This window comes from Blennius ocellaris (genome assembly GCF_963422515.1).
Source record: "Blennius ocellaris genome assembly, chromosome: 14".
NCBI lineage: Eukaryota > Metazoa > Chordata > Actinopteri > Blenniiformes > Blenniidae > Blennius > Blennius ocellaris.
The window spans coordinates 12734571-12748927 of NC_137663.1; the positions used below are offsets into that span (position 1 = coordinate 12734571).

At 39.3% G+C, this 14357-nt stretch overlaps 1 protein-coding gene across 1 annotated transcript in view; it reads left to right on the plus strand.

Moving 5' to 3' along the window:
• Positions 1–280: 280 nt before the first annotated feature.
• Positions 281–14357, plus strand: part of rxfp2a (relaxin family peptide receptor 2a) — a 51119-nt gene continuing 37042 nt past the window's right edge. Inside the window, exons 1-2 of the mRNA XM_080509544.1 lie at positions 281–357; positions 8353–8496. Coding sequence (XP_080365670.1) covers positions 303–357; positions 8353–8496 — 199 coding nt within the window. The 5' untranslated portion in view covers positions 281–302. The remainder of the gene's footprint in view (positions 358–8352; positions 8497–14357) is intronic.

Below are 14357 nucleotides of genomic sequence, written 5' to 3' on the forward strand. Positions count from 1 at the left end.
GAGAGAGAGAGAGGAGAGACACTGTGACTTGACTAAGGAGTCCAGTGTGAGTTTGCTGTGCAGTGATGTCGCCGTCTGTGCGCACCGGAGCCAATCACCTCATTCAACCGACGCGTTTTTGTCTCGGTTATCTCGGACATCTCGAAGCAACATTTCGACAATGTTGTGAAGGCATTGGACGGACCGGGACTTGTGCTGATTTATCCACTCAGTAGGATTTCCGGTCGTCTGTTTGTTTTGTGGGGGGTGTGGGGGGGGGGGCGGGGCCAGAGGGGGAGCAGGAAAACTTGCGAGTCTGAGGAATGGACGTACCTGTCGTCTTTTTGCTCTTCCACTTGGCTCACTCTCAGATCAAAGGTAAACCAACATTTAAAAAAAAACCCAAAACATTCTTTTTTCTTAAATTATTCAGTTTTAATCATAAAACATGTGATTGATTTTAGCTTTTTGTGCCATTTCTGTGCGTAATGAGGCATTTATTTTATTTCCCAAGTGATGTTACTGCGCTGCAGTGCTGGAAACCTAATCATTCTTCCATACGCAGCTCGTGCAACTTTTTCAAGATGGTGTTTTTTTGAGTTTTTGTTTTTGTTTTTTGTTTTTTTATGAATGAACTTCGTTGATCCGCCGTGTAAAAGCCTCAACTGTGCAATGTTGCACTATACACTGGGCGATAATCTAACAAACTCCTTATGTTGCTTATCCCATAACACGCCGTGAATGATGCATTGTGATGAATTAAGTTGCCGTGTAAAGGTATATTTGTAAGGATTAATGCGTAAACGCATGCCAAAAGATAATCGTGACATCCAGGTGTTTTGCGTGAAATTATTCTGCTATAAAGATGTTTTACCATTGCTGCATGCGATTGGCAAGACATGCAGGTGTGAGTATTTAGTAATGATTAATACATAATAAATATCACATTAGTCTATCTTACATCTCCATTGCTCATTACTGAAGATGTACCAGTGGGGGGTGGACATGGCGAATATCGAAAAGTTCACTGTTGCACGTCTTTTATTCATTCACATTAATAACCTGCTCACATTTCCTCAGCCACCTCTTATTCTGTGACTCATCCTAAGTTCTTCCATTGTGCCAGGAACGTTTGGATTGAATGAGATTTTGGTGTATTTCCTTTATCAATAAGAACACCATGGTTTGCCGCAGATGGCACTCGTGTTGGGAGTGTTATTTTCTACATTGTTGTTCAGTATGTGGAGATTTTCTACAGTATTTAAATCTAATGTTTTAGTGACACATTGGCCATGAACTTGGATTTCGAATGCAAATTATTCCTTGGCATCTAAGAAAATTATCTTGATTTTGTCCAGTGTTGCTGGTCTGTTTTCTTGCAATATTCACAAGCACGTACCAGCCAACAATAGAGTCCCACTGCAGTAAGCCCCTTCTACATCATCTGCATCTCTCTTCAGTCAGAGAAATTGATTTATTTATAATAAAAAAAATGGACTCATTTCAGAGCCGCAGTTTAATAAGGGTCAGTTGGTATAAGACTTTCTGAACCAAAGGATTGAGCTCATTTGTTCCGAGTCTCAGGTCGATGGGAGCAGATAACACAGGGATGAGCCTTTCCTTTTGTCAGATCCAATTTGTTGCAGTTTTGGGAGAAAACAAAGTTAGCTCACTTACAAAACATTTCTTCTTATGAGACCACAGAGGTTTAGCAACAAAGAAGACAGTGGAAATAATTAAGATGTGCTGTTTAAATGGTCCTTGGGGTCGTACACATTTGCCTCACAGCAGGTTTGCAAGTTCTATCTGTGATCATGTGAGGTTTTTTTTCTTTTTTCTTTCTCTCTTTCTCTCCTAGTAAGTGGTGACTGACTTGTAGGATTGAGTGACTCTCTTATTGGAACCATCGTCTGTTTTCCCTGTTTATTTTATTACTGTTGCATCGTGTACCGATGTGTACACCCAATAGGCAGGATAACTTTCTTTTCCTACTGCAATTGGACTGTTTAATTGCTGTGAATAGGTTTTTTAATGTGTTTTATATATGTATATATATATATATTGCCTCCATTATTTATCCCAGGTGCCAAAAGCTCCAGCAATGAGAATAAAGCAAATTTAGAAGATGCATAGATAAATATATGGAAGTCTTTAGTGGGATTCAATTATGTTGTTGATAATTAGTTTTGGTGACTCATTCACCCAGGTGGGTGGTGAGCTTGGCGTTTAGAACATCCTGCTATATTCATAAAAACTAAAAAGGCAAATTAACTACATTATGAATGAAAATCACTTGCATAGCATTTTGTCACATAATTACCATTATCAGCTCCCTTCATATAATCACATTCCCCAGTGGAGGCAGAGATGCTGTGTAACATACTCAGTCGTAAGTTTGAGGAATTCAAGTTTCAAAGTCTTGCACGAGGACACTTTAACAGGCGGAGATGGAGTTGAACCCATCCATCCATCTTCTATCATGCTTTACCCAATGCGATGTCTCAGGGTAGGGGAGCAGTTAACAAGTGACCATGACTGAAGGCAGGTCGGGTCACTGGTCCATCAGGACAAACACACTGTCGCTACTCACATTCACACCTACAAGCCATTATTTAGAGACATGAATTAACCAAAACCATGTTTTTGGACTGTAGGAGACAACCAGAGTACCTCAAGGAAACACCACACCCCGGGAGATTATGATGCAAACTTCACAGACAAATACCTTTAACTTGACCAACACATGCTGGACAATCTGCTCTAATATTTGATGTGAATGCTTTATTCAGTCTGTCTAAAAGCATCCAACTTTCAAGATTTCAAAAAGCAAGTGCTTCTCGGTGTATAAATAGACCTGCAGCGAGCTCTCGTGTGTGACGGAGATGTCATCGACCGCATCAGGCGGGGCTGGCAAGAGGCCAGTCGGTAACGCTTCGGGGCTGCAGCCTCATTGTGTGAATTCCTGCAGCCTCACAGAAGATTATTGGGCCAAACCAAAAAAAACGCTCTTTTCAAATTGATTCTAATTCTTTCCCATAATTGTCTCGGTGGAGGAAGGGGCACTGCTGGACACTTATTAATTGGTATAAATCCAATGGTCAAAGAAATCTGCCCTAATGGGTTTTCAGGGAATAATGCAGGAGTAACCTGATGGGAGTGGCTTAAGCGTCACTCAAACTGGTAAAGCAACAAATGTTTTCTGGAGTGCAGAGGAGGACCCGTTTTTTCACACATTGTAATATTTTAGCATGGATAGATTTAAAAAAGAAAAAAAAGTCAGTTCATCTGCTGAAATACACCTGTACGTGAAAAAGAAAAGCTTCAGTAGCCACTTTTTAAAATACATGATGCTCTTTGCATCATGTCATACTGCATCAGTTGGGCATCGTCCCATATGAGCTAAAACAAGCACATCAAAAGCACCGTAACGAGTTTTCTTTGAAACTGAGGCTTGTTTTCAGTCTTTCATCGTGAAATAAATCAGTGCCACGCGTTGTGTCGCTCAGCTCTCGTAAATATTTAATTGCATTTATTTGACTGATGTTTGCAAATCGGTAATCACAAGTGTTGCCGTTTTTGCCGTCTGTTGCACACTTACCGGTGGTGAAGTTGTTGACGTTCTCGCGCCTTGTAGGGAGGATGTCATGAGTACAAGTGTGAGCAGGGTGTCTCTCTGTGGAGTTTTCATGCTCTCACTGTGCATGTCTGGGTTTTCCTCTCGTGGTCCAAGAGCGTCCTAACCAGTGACCCGAAATGACCCACAGATCTAAGAATCCCTTCACGTCTGTGTGTTTGGACTGGTCACTTATCCTGGTTGTAATCTGCCTCCGCCTTTTAGTTTTTATTGGATCGGCTCTGGAGGTCTGAACAATATAAAGCAGTGTGGAAGATGGATGGATGGAAAGTTGTACAAACGTCGCTTCGTCGTGCTGTAAATAGATAAAACACAGTTGTGTTCTGAAGAAAAAGCTATCTCATTATGTAAATAGTTTTTTTTTTCTGTGCACAGGTCATTAGATTTCTCATTTCTACTTTGTTACCCGATAGCCTCCATCTATTTAATGCAGCATGTAGAAAATAAAGTTGCTTTTTTCTTACACTAAGTTTCTTCACTTGGTGTAAGAAACAGATATAACGGAGCAGAAGCCAATAATATAATCTGATGAAATTGGGAAAGTGTTCGCACAATTTTCAAAGGGCCAACGAAGTTTATGCAAAGGTTCTTTGACATTTCAAACATTCCACCAGAAAATGTAATCAAAGGTATGCAGCTGTCAGGATTTATTCTCAGCAGCATAACTTTCATACTTTCCAAGGCAATGCTGCATTGTTATGGTCATATTTCTGTCTGCTGGGAGCTCACGGGCAGCTGGGACATGTATAAAATATCAGGGGTCTTTGTTGCACACGCTAACACCGAGAAACTCAATCTGCCGGAAGAGGACCGTATTTTTCACCCACGTCTGTTCAGAAGTTTGGGTTGGTTTATGTTGTCTAGCAATTGTTAATTGAACTGCACTTGAATTTGTTTGGAGGAAGACGAAGGCCTGATTTGGTGCACTGCAGTGTCGGAGTGTCAGTGTTGTCACTTTCACAGAAGAACTGCATTAACACAGTATTCACTCAAGCTTTTGGTCGAGTCTTTGGTGTTTCTCTTTCCAATACGTCTTTAGTGCACTTTTACTTTTAGGTCTTAATATTTAATTGGTTTTCTTTGTATTGTGCGTTTCGCAGGTTTTTATTTTGGTGCTTTTATTTGCTTTTAATCCTCTTCAGTACCTGTCGATATCTGCTCTGCATTTTTTACTGTGCAGTGTTTTAAATGTCCATATGAATTGTTAGACACCTTCTCCTGCAACTGCAGAACAAATCTCCTTACAGTATGGGTACCAATAAAGCGCAATGATGAGGTCAAGGATCTATGAGTTCTATCGCTCATCTAATAAAATGTATTGTTTTAATGTCTCGACCTTGACTCAACATGCATTAGATTTTTTTTTTTTTTTTATCCTCAAACATTAATTCAAAGTGATTTCAATCACATGACCATGATCCTGTCATTACCTGTGAAATCAATAATTCATTCCGTTTTGGCGATTAGCTCTCAGGCAGCAAAGTATAGAATTACCAGATCCTGTTTGTTGGTCACAGTCAAACTCCACATTCGGTGTCGATGATGCTTTTTATGTGGACGGCAGCTCCCGCAAAATAAAACCCCTAATCCCTTTTTACAACGGGAGAATCACAGTCTCGTTGCTTTCACCAAGGTTTTGTTTGCTGGGATCAGTTGGTAATAACTGATTCGTTCCAACACATGTTGACTGAGGATAATGGAGATAATTGTTTTTTCTCACAGCAAGAAAACCTGGGTTAATTCCTGGGCATGTGCCTTTTTTTTCTTTCTTTTTTTTTTGCAGCTTTTCCTTGTGTGGCTTTTCTCCTGCAACCCAGACACGGGGTAAATTGGTGACTTTTAAGTTGCCTCCAGGTGTAAATGGCAGATGGCCTGTAATTGACTGGCAATTTACCCTGGGGGGGCACCTCGCCTTTACCTAATCTCAGCTGGGAAAAGCTTTCTTGTCTTGGATAAAGCCGGCAAGACAGTTTTAAGCCAAACTTTCAGGCTGCGTACTTGGTGCAGTGTGAAAATTCAATATCAAACGCTCAAACTGAATGTCAGAGTTTTATCAAACTTGTTCTGGTTTATAATTGCATATGCCAGTGTTCACCAGTAAACAGGGGAGAAGGTGACATTGTTTGATTGCATTACATAGCAGCTGGACAGATTAGTTCTGAACTGCGCCTCCAGCAAAGGCAGAAGTGACAGTTTATTTGTTTTAGTATTTCTCATTGGACAAGGGAAACTTTCCAAGTGGAAGCCTCGGTACACTCGGTGCAAAGCCATAGCGACTACCCCCATGGACTGTTTTAATGCTGAATGCCGTTGTATACCAGGACAAATGTCGACAGATCGCTTTTTGAATGTGTGATCTCGCCCAAGCTTCATTAGTCCCGACAGCTGGTCATCACTCCATGTGAATGTGGAAAGCATTAAATAAAAAACATGTACTTGGGCATCGCTGAAGCAAAAGCTTTATAGTAAGTGAAAGCATGTCCCCTTCAAGAAAAAGTTTCATTCAAAAACCTCCTGTGACCAACGAAAAGTAACTTTTACCCCCTTTCAAATGGTCAGTGGAGGACTGTTTGAAGTGGAGACACAGTGACAAAGGTTTGGTCACATGATACTGACTTTGAAGTTGCTGAAGTCTTGTAGGATTTGCTGGAAGGGATGAAGGAATATATCGACCTCTGGCAAATGTGCCAACAAACGGCTACATATAGATATTTTTCCTTCCATTATGAAAATGTGTTACAATGAAATGCCACGTTTTGCTTTTCCCTACTTAAAAAAAACAAAAAAAAAACATGATTTATTCTCAAAATACCTCCAATACAACCATGTTTCACCAGATTTACCTTTACAACTACCTATTCAAAGAAACTGCTTATCAGCCAATCACATAGCAGCTTCTCGTGTATTTTAGCATGGCTACACGTTCGAGATGAGCTGCTGAAATTCAGGCTCACTAAAGATTGGACAATAGAAGATTGGAAACACATTTGTCAGGCTGATGAATCTTGATTCCTTTCACATTGGGTTGGGTCAGAATGTGGCATCAACAACATGAACTCAAGAATCGATGCTGCACACAGGGAGAACATGCGAACTCCACATGGAAAAGCCAGACCGGTGTTTTCAACCCATGGCCTTCTCACTTCTTGTGTCAAAGTTCGTAATGAGTGTTCAGTGTTGAACGTTGACATTCTTTTCTATGAAGGTGCAACCCCCTCGAAATAAATAAATAAATAAATAAAACCCTCTACTGTAATCTTGTAAACGTCCTGCCAAGAGCCGAGATGCAGAGAGTAAGATTTATTCTGTAGTTTATAAAAACGATAAACATAAACCCACTGATGTAAAACAAGACAGAACACAGCAGCAAGAAAACAAAACACTAAATCATTGTTATGTTAATTGATTCTACACGTTGCTGTTGGAATGATTTTATGAGTAATGTTCCTCGATTGCGGAGAGCTCTATATGGAGATCTGGCTCGGGCAGATATTGTACAGTCATCATCAATGTGCAGAATCACGCCGACTGCTTTTCTACACAATGCATTTCAGCACAATCAGTGACGGCAATAAATGAAGGCTTGACGGCCAATGTTCAGATGCCATGATATTAATTGGTCCAATTAAAAGTACCCCTTAATGAAAATATATGTTGACAACTCACTTTTCATTTTTAAGATGGGTTTTAGGATGATGATGATGCTCTTTTATGAATATTTTATCAAAGTTTCCTGAGGTAAAATGGAAAGCAGGTATTCTTAGCTCAGACAACAGTAGAAGAACCAGAAAACAAAGCTTTTGGTTGACGTTATCTGATACCTCTAACCCTAATTAGGAAAAAGCTTTAAAGAAAACATATTTTATTGTGATTAAATGCACATTATGACATAGAATAATATTGAGGTAAAATTATAGAAATTCTAAATTATCTTCAGGAAGTACAGAGTCACTTAAGTCATAACTTAGGGAATGACGGACTCATAAGGAGATTCAACAATAACCATTGATCTTCTGAGCTGATTTTAACAACCAAGGCTCACCTGAACCAGAGATGTAATATTTGTTTTCATTGTTTGTTTGGTTGTTTTTTTTTTTTTTATCACATTAGTTGGAGTACAAAATTGTATCATTCACAGGTGATTAATCAAACAAACACAAAAAAAATGCGTGAAATTCTGTTTCCAGTCCCAATCCAAAAGGTTACTTTCATTACGCCTCATGTGTGGAAGCAATCATAAGGTCATGTCTAAATCACCAGGAGGAACATGCAGCTTATAGCCACAGCGCCAGAAAAACAAAACAAAACAAAGTATAGAAAGTATAGTGACTTCTGTACTTTCTTTTCCTCTCAAAACTTCAGCTCAGTTCTATCGATTCATGCTGTGTGGCGCCACAGGCCCTGTCTTAGGCTCTCTATTATTGGAAGTGGTGGTTTTGAGACGGTGCACAGCCAATTACCCCCACATTTTTGAAGGCATTTATTAGCATATTAATTTATTTTATTTTACAATGAGTACCGTTCTTGTGCATGTGAGATACAGGGTTTTTGTTTGTTTTTTTTGTGTAGTTTTCTGTTTGTATGAAAATGACAATTTAATGATCAAACAAAAATCATCCTTGCTGGAATTTCTTGAACATTTGTGTTTTTGAAATGCTGCCAGCTTTTGTCTTTTTATAATCAGAAAGTTAATCAATTGAAAAACGATACCTCTCTCTCTCTCGCTCTCTCTCCCTCAGCTCTGGCGGCCAGCAGAGTGGAACTTGGGACGGTTTGCCCTTTGGGTCAGTTTCCATGTGGAAACATGAGCGAGTGCCTTCCTCAGGTTTTGCAGTGTAACGGACACAGAGATTGTCCTAATGGAGCCGACGAGATGCGCTGTGGTAAGTGCCTACAAACACTACCTTCAACAAAAACATTTTTTTCCATGTATATTGTTGTACATTCCACAAGAGAAAAAATATTTGAATTCATGCTCATGAATAATGAACATCTCAAAACAAACAAACACGAGACCAAAACATAACTTTTCAAATGTATTTTCACCGATGGATTTGAACGACTTCCACTTTGTTTTATTGAACAATGGCGGCAAAAACAAAGAAAGAAAGAACAGTGTATGAACAGTAGGTGTTTGTTATAAATCGTGACCTGACAAACAGTTTAATAGGTCAAATATATAATTGTAACCTCTATCAAAACCTGATCTTTATCCACTCGTGGGTATATAACTACACGAGATTACACATTAGTGACCTGCCGACACAGTCAAGATCCATTTAAACATCAAAATCTTTCTCCACAAGATGGAATCGCATGCAAATATGCACATTTCAAAATACTGGTTGGACATCACAGTGACGTATTAATGTGCTGGAATGATGGTGTAGTTGTTAGAATTCTTACCTCACAGCAGGAATAGCTGTGGTTTTACTTTGTGTGGCAGTTATGTGTTCTTCCTGTACGTGCATAGTTGTCCGTCAGTAAAATTTCTTCCCACATTCAAAAACATCGTTCGAGGTATTGTGATTTTTCTCTAAACAAGGAGGAACTCTCGACAGGGCGCTAAACGTCCGGTCTGCCACCAGCTTTGCTTGGGAATGCTTTGCAAGCAAAACTGAATGAGCTCTTTGGCGCATTAAAATCCCAGACAAAACTCCAAAGTGAAAGTAGAAATCTAAAAAAATGTTTCCACATGACGTAATGAAATGTGTCCGTCAGAAAAGAAACACGTCCCTGCAAAGGAACCGATCAGGAAAAAAGAAACAAAGGTTATTTTATATAATGAATACATAGTTTAAACTTGTTGTTTAAACCCAGCGTCTATTTTCATGTTTTCCATTAACCTCTTGAGGTGAGGATGATTCTTTTTTTTTTTTTAATTATGCACATAAATAATTATGCAAAAAACAAATCTCCTAAAGTTATTTATTCACCAACAGGCAAAGAGCTATGAAGCCAAAACAATCAATCTTGAGCTCAATTGAAATTTCTCTTCCGTCCCAGTTTTGACATGAAGTCAATTTCATTGTCACCGCATTATATGTGAAAACTTTTCACCAACAAACCTGGCAACCAAAAGATAATGAGTCGGTAAACTAAGCACAACAGTTTCTGCACCCTGTTCGTTCACAATAAAACCTCACAGAATGTCTTTTGAATGAAACAACCACAGGCCATTCATCAGCATTCTTTTTTTGAGTACAAAATGCAAATTCATTAATTTTTTAATACATTTTTTTTCCCCATCAGTGGGGTTAAAGAGTTTATCTTTCTACCTAATGCAGTCCGGCTCCCTAAAAAGTTTTTTGAAACATTATTCCCTGCATTGTAAAGACGTATTTTTCTTATCAGACTGACCACAAATTCGCCCGTGTGACTGATTGCACCTTTATTCCAGCGATCACAAACCCTTTTTGTGCTGTGTTTCCCTTCCCTTCTCCCATCAGGGAGTTCTCGCAGCCGTGCTGTGCATTGCTGCTGGTGTAGCAACAGGAAGCCAAACTAAATTCTGGCTTTAGGCCACTTGGTAATATGCACAGCTTCATCTTCCCACCCGAGTCTTGTTGTGATTCAATGTTGGCTTTCTGAACATCTTCACTAACTTAAACGCTGCAGGCGTGGATCTTGGAAATGTTGGACTTTCAAATCCCAGTTTGATTTGTGGTATAATTTCATAAAGGTACTTGTGTGGGATGAAATAAACTTTCCCAGCATGCAGTCCTACGTTTGGTGGCAAAATTGGCAGTGTTGTTCGCGTCTACATTTGCTCCATCAGCAACCTTCCTTTAAGCTGTGTTTTCCTTCATGGGGAGTCAATATTCTGCCCACAGCTGTTGATTTCGGTGTGGACTTAGACTACTTTTCAGATCATGTTCATGATTTATTTTTGTCCTCCAGGCCCTGTTACTCCCAATAATATAGTAGCTCTATGTGCCAACATGCTTTAAGGAGACGGATCTTTGCATCTCGACAGTGAGGGCAATCAAAGAGACGCGTTGTGGATCAGGCACAACTCTTTAAGAGTGTTTCCACCTGGGCTGCTGAATATTAGTCTTTTGCATCGGAGTCAGATTCACATGGCAACGTTTTGAGTGAAAAACACATCAATTTTGCATTTTCAGAAAAGTTTCGCAGTTGTCAAAAACATGTATTCAGTGGCTCCAAGCACCATTCTCATGTAAATGGACACCCAAAAGGCAACAAAACTTTTGCATTTTCTTGTAAAAACTCACTCTGCGCATTTAAGCTGCAGTGTTGAAATCTACTTCCTGTCTTTCACATTAAAATATAATGATTTCACTTTTATTGTCAATCACGAAGAAAAGTCATTCTGTATTTATTGCTGCTAAGTGTCCTACATATCACACTCAGTTCTACTTCATGGCTTATTCCATAGCTTTTAATTTGTCCATGTTTTTTCAGCCGGTTCCCAAACTGGCGTATTTCCATACAACTGTATATATTTAGCGCTACCCTGCATTCAAAATGATTTCTTCCTGAAAAATTTTTTTGATTTAAATATTAGTATGTTTATCCAATCATTTAGACACTGTTGGTAGAATAGTTTTCTATAATTCCACTTTGATCCAGATGGGGACACACAGGTCTCGAAACGGCTAAATTGGAAGTGAAAACCGAAAGACAAGCTCAAATGGCTAATTAGAAGAATCTGACTGATGTATTGGTGCACCTCCTTTGTCGAGGCGCTAATTAGCTGTCAGATAGTGGAAGACGTGATCAAAAATAAATAAATAACCGAAACGATGACAGGAGCACAGAGGGGACCATAGTGGTGCGCAGCCAAAATGATGCACTTATAAACAATTTAGAAAGGCTTGTGCATCAGCTGGGTGAGAAACAGATTAAAACGGAGGTTGAACGTATTGGAGCACATTTAATGGGTAAATACGGCTTCATATTGGCCATATTTAACTTTTCATGAATTGCAGTTCCATCATTGAAACGCTCCTGTCGCCGTACTTGAAAGGTTCACGCAGCATAAAAAGCATTTTCTGAAAAACTGAAATTGGGAAAAAAAATCCCTTCAAGTAATCAACAAAGGGCTCCATTTAATCTCATCAACACCAGCGACTCTTCAAGACTCTTTCTGATCATTTTTCTATATTTTTGTAGTTTCCTGAGTTGTGCCGAGGTCGGTATTGAAGTCGAAGGTGTGGGTGTACTTTCAAACACGAGGTTGACGGCTCCACGGGGCCCCGACTTTCTACTGAAAAATATGTCCTTTATAAAGCCGCATAATTGCAGATTTATTCAGATCCGATGATAAAAGGCCTCTTTTAGAAGGTTGGTCATGTAGGATTTAATTTCACCCATTCAAGTAACACTTAGGCATTCAATACCAAGTGCGGTGACATATTTATGTAAGTCTAATGTGTGTACATGTACTATTGCAGTCGGAGATATCAAGAGAGGATCGGTACCGTAAAGCTGCTCACAATACTCAAAATGCATACAATTCTGTGTATTTTCCTCTCGTGAATAAGATATTGCGTGTGAATTATTTGCAGTTTGTTGAAATCCATAGTTTGCGCTTTACTAAGTCTGCAGCCCTTTAATACCTGCTGAGTAAATGACCAAAATAAATCAATATGTCAGAGCTTTTTTACAACAAAACACAGGAAAAAAACAGAGGTAATTGTTCTTGGCCCCAAGAAGGAAAGGTTAAAAAGTCAGCGCTCATCTTGACTTGATGTCACTCAAGACAACAAATCAAGCCAGAAATCTGGGTGTGATCATGGACTCATGACCTGAGATTCAACAGCGACATTCAGACGATGAACAAAATTCCAGCAGGCTGGATTATATTGTAACAGTGTGTTTAAAGGTTTCTCTAAAAAGAAAACATGTTCTGCAGCTCATCCAAAACATAGATGGTGGAGCGCATTACACCTGAGCTTCAATCTGCACTGCCTGCCCGGGTGTCAAAGATCCACTTTAAAATCTTCTGGTCATTTTGTCTTGTCAGGACAAAATGCATCTCGTATCTACTTGTAGAATAAGAAACATCCAGACCCCCGAGGTTTTCGGGAAGAGATTTACTACGTGTCAGAAGAAACGAGGTGAAGCAGCTTTTAGTCCCTACGCTCCTCACCTTGGAACAAACTTCCCGCTGACACATTCACTTCCTCTAAATCAGGCCTTAAAACATTATTTGCTGCAGCTATCCATTAAATTATAGATTTAACCTATTGTATTACATCCGCCAAGGATGTCTTATTTGCTTTGTTTCATTGTATTTCTTTTCTTTTCCTTATAAAGCATTTCAATTCCCCTTTGTCTAAACTGTGATAGAAATCGATTAGAATACAATTGAAATATTTATTAAAGCCAGAGGGACATTCTTTAAATAAATTTGCCGTGCCTTAAGGAAAAATGCACAAGAGACAAAACGTGAAAGGAGACAAAGAAACTTGCGGAATTGTGGGGCTCCTCTATTGACTCCAGTGTTTCTAGACATCCTGTTAGCTTCCACTACTAAATGGAAGTAAGCAGTAAATCCTTATGACAAAAGGTCATCTGCTCTATTGAACTAATTTTCTTCTCTGGGATTGTTGGTTTTTTTTTTTTTTTTTTTTGAGAGGCAATTCAGAATATTTTGCACAAACACCAAACTTTCACTTCCTTTTGCAAACCACAACATTACATAACAACCACATTTTCCACATTGAGATGTATCGTTTCAGTTCGGATTGTTGGGCATGACCGGAACATGTGGCAGTGATTATAATATATGGTGGTGATTAGCATTTTAAGTCTCCGCCCTGGATCCACAACTGCCCCTGTGGTTGGAAAAGTGTGTTTGTAATGTGTGTTGTAACGATCCAAACATTCTACCCATGTACTCCCCACGTCTCTGAACGTGTGAATGAGCGCGGTGCCCTCCAAAATAAATGTCAATCATCCTCGCTCCCGTTTTTGCTTCCCGTGTCATTTCCATGTTATTTATGAAAATCTGTGTTTTCATCAGCAATCTGTGGTTTGAACTGATGATCTGATTCGTATACCATTTTGCCCCAGATAGTCTGTGTTTGTTTGACAAAGTCATTTTTGCTTTATTGATCCATGTTCCCTAATGTCTTGGCCTCGATGACTTTCCATCTTGCTTGATATTGAGGGTAACGAGTACAGACCACATTAGGCAAGGACAACTTCCCCTTCCCCTGGCTTTGGTAATTGAAGTGTCGAACATCTGACCCTCGTTTCCCTTCCAGCTAAATCTAGATAGAATGTCCCAGTGTTGGAATTGTTTATCAGGGATCATTTGTGGAATAAATTAAAAGCAGTGTCTGTAAAACATTTATTTTAGTGCTTCAGTTCATGTCTCAGAATCCCCATTGTAGACTGCCACCTCCTGATAGGGCTTTACATTATTATTGACCTGATTATGATTCAATTCAAATATTTAATTGAGATTTTTAGCCAGTATGACCCCCTCGAGAATTTACTACCTTTTGACATTCCATTTGATGTTGTACTGCTCCTGACTTTCTTGGCTTGGAGAGTAATTAAAAGAAGTAAGTGTTGCATTTTCTATGTTTAATTTATAATCCGAGATCTGAGATTAACATTGTGGACAAGGTAGGGCAACTGCAACACCCTTGAGTCTTTCATTGTAAGATAAATCAGTCAGATATTCGTTCATTTTTAATCCTCATTGGAGGGATTCTTCCTCGTTGCTCCAGAACCACGTACAGAATTCTTCAACTGACACATTTAAACG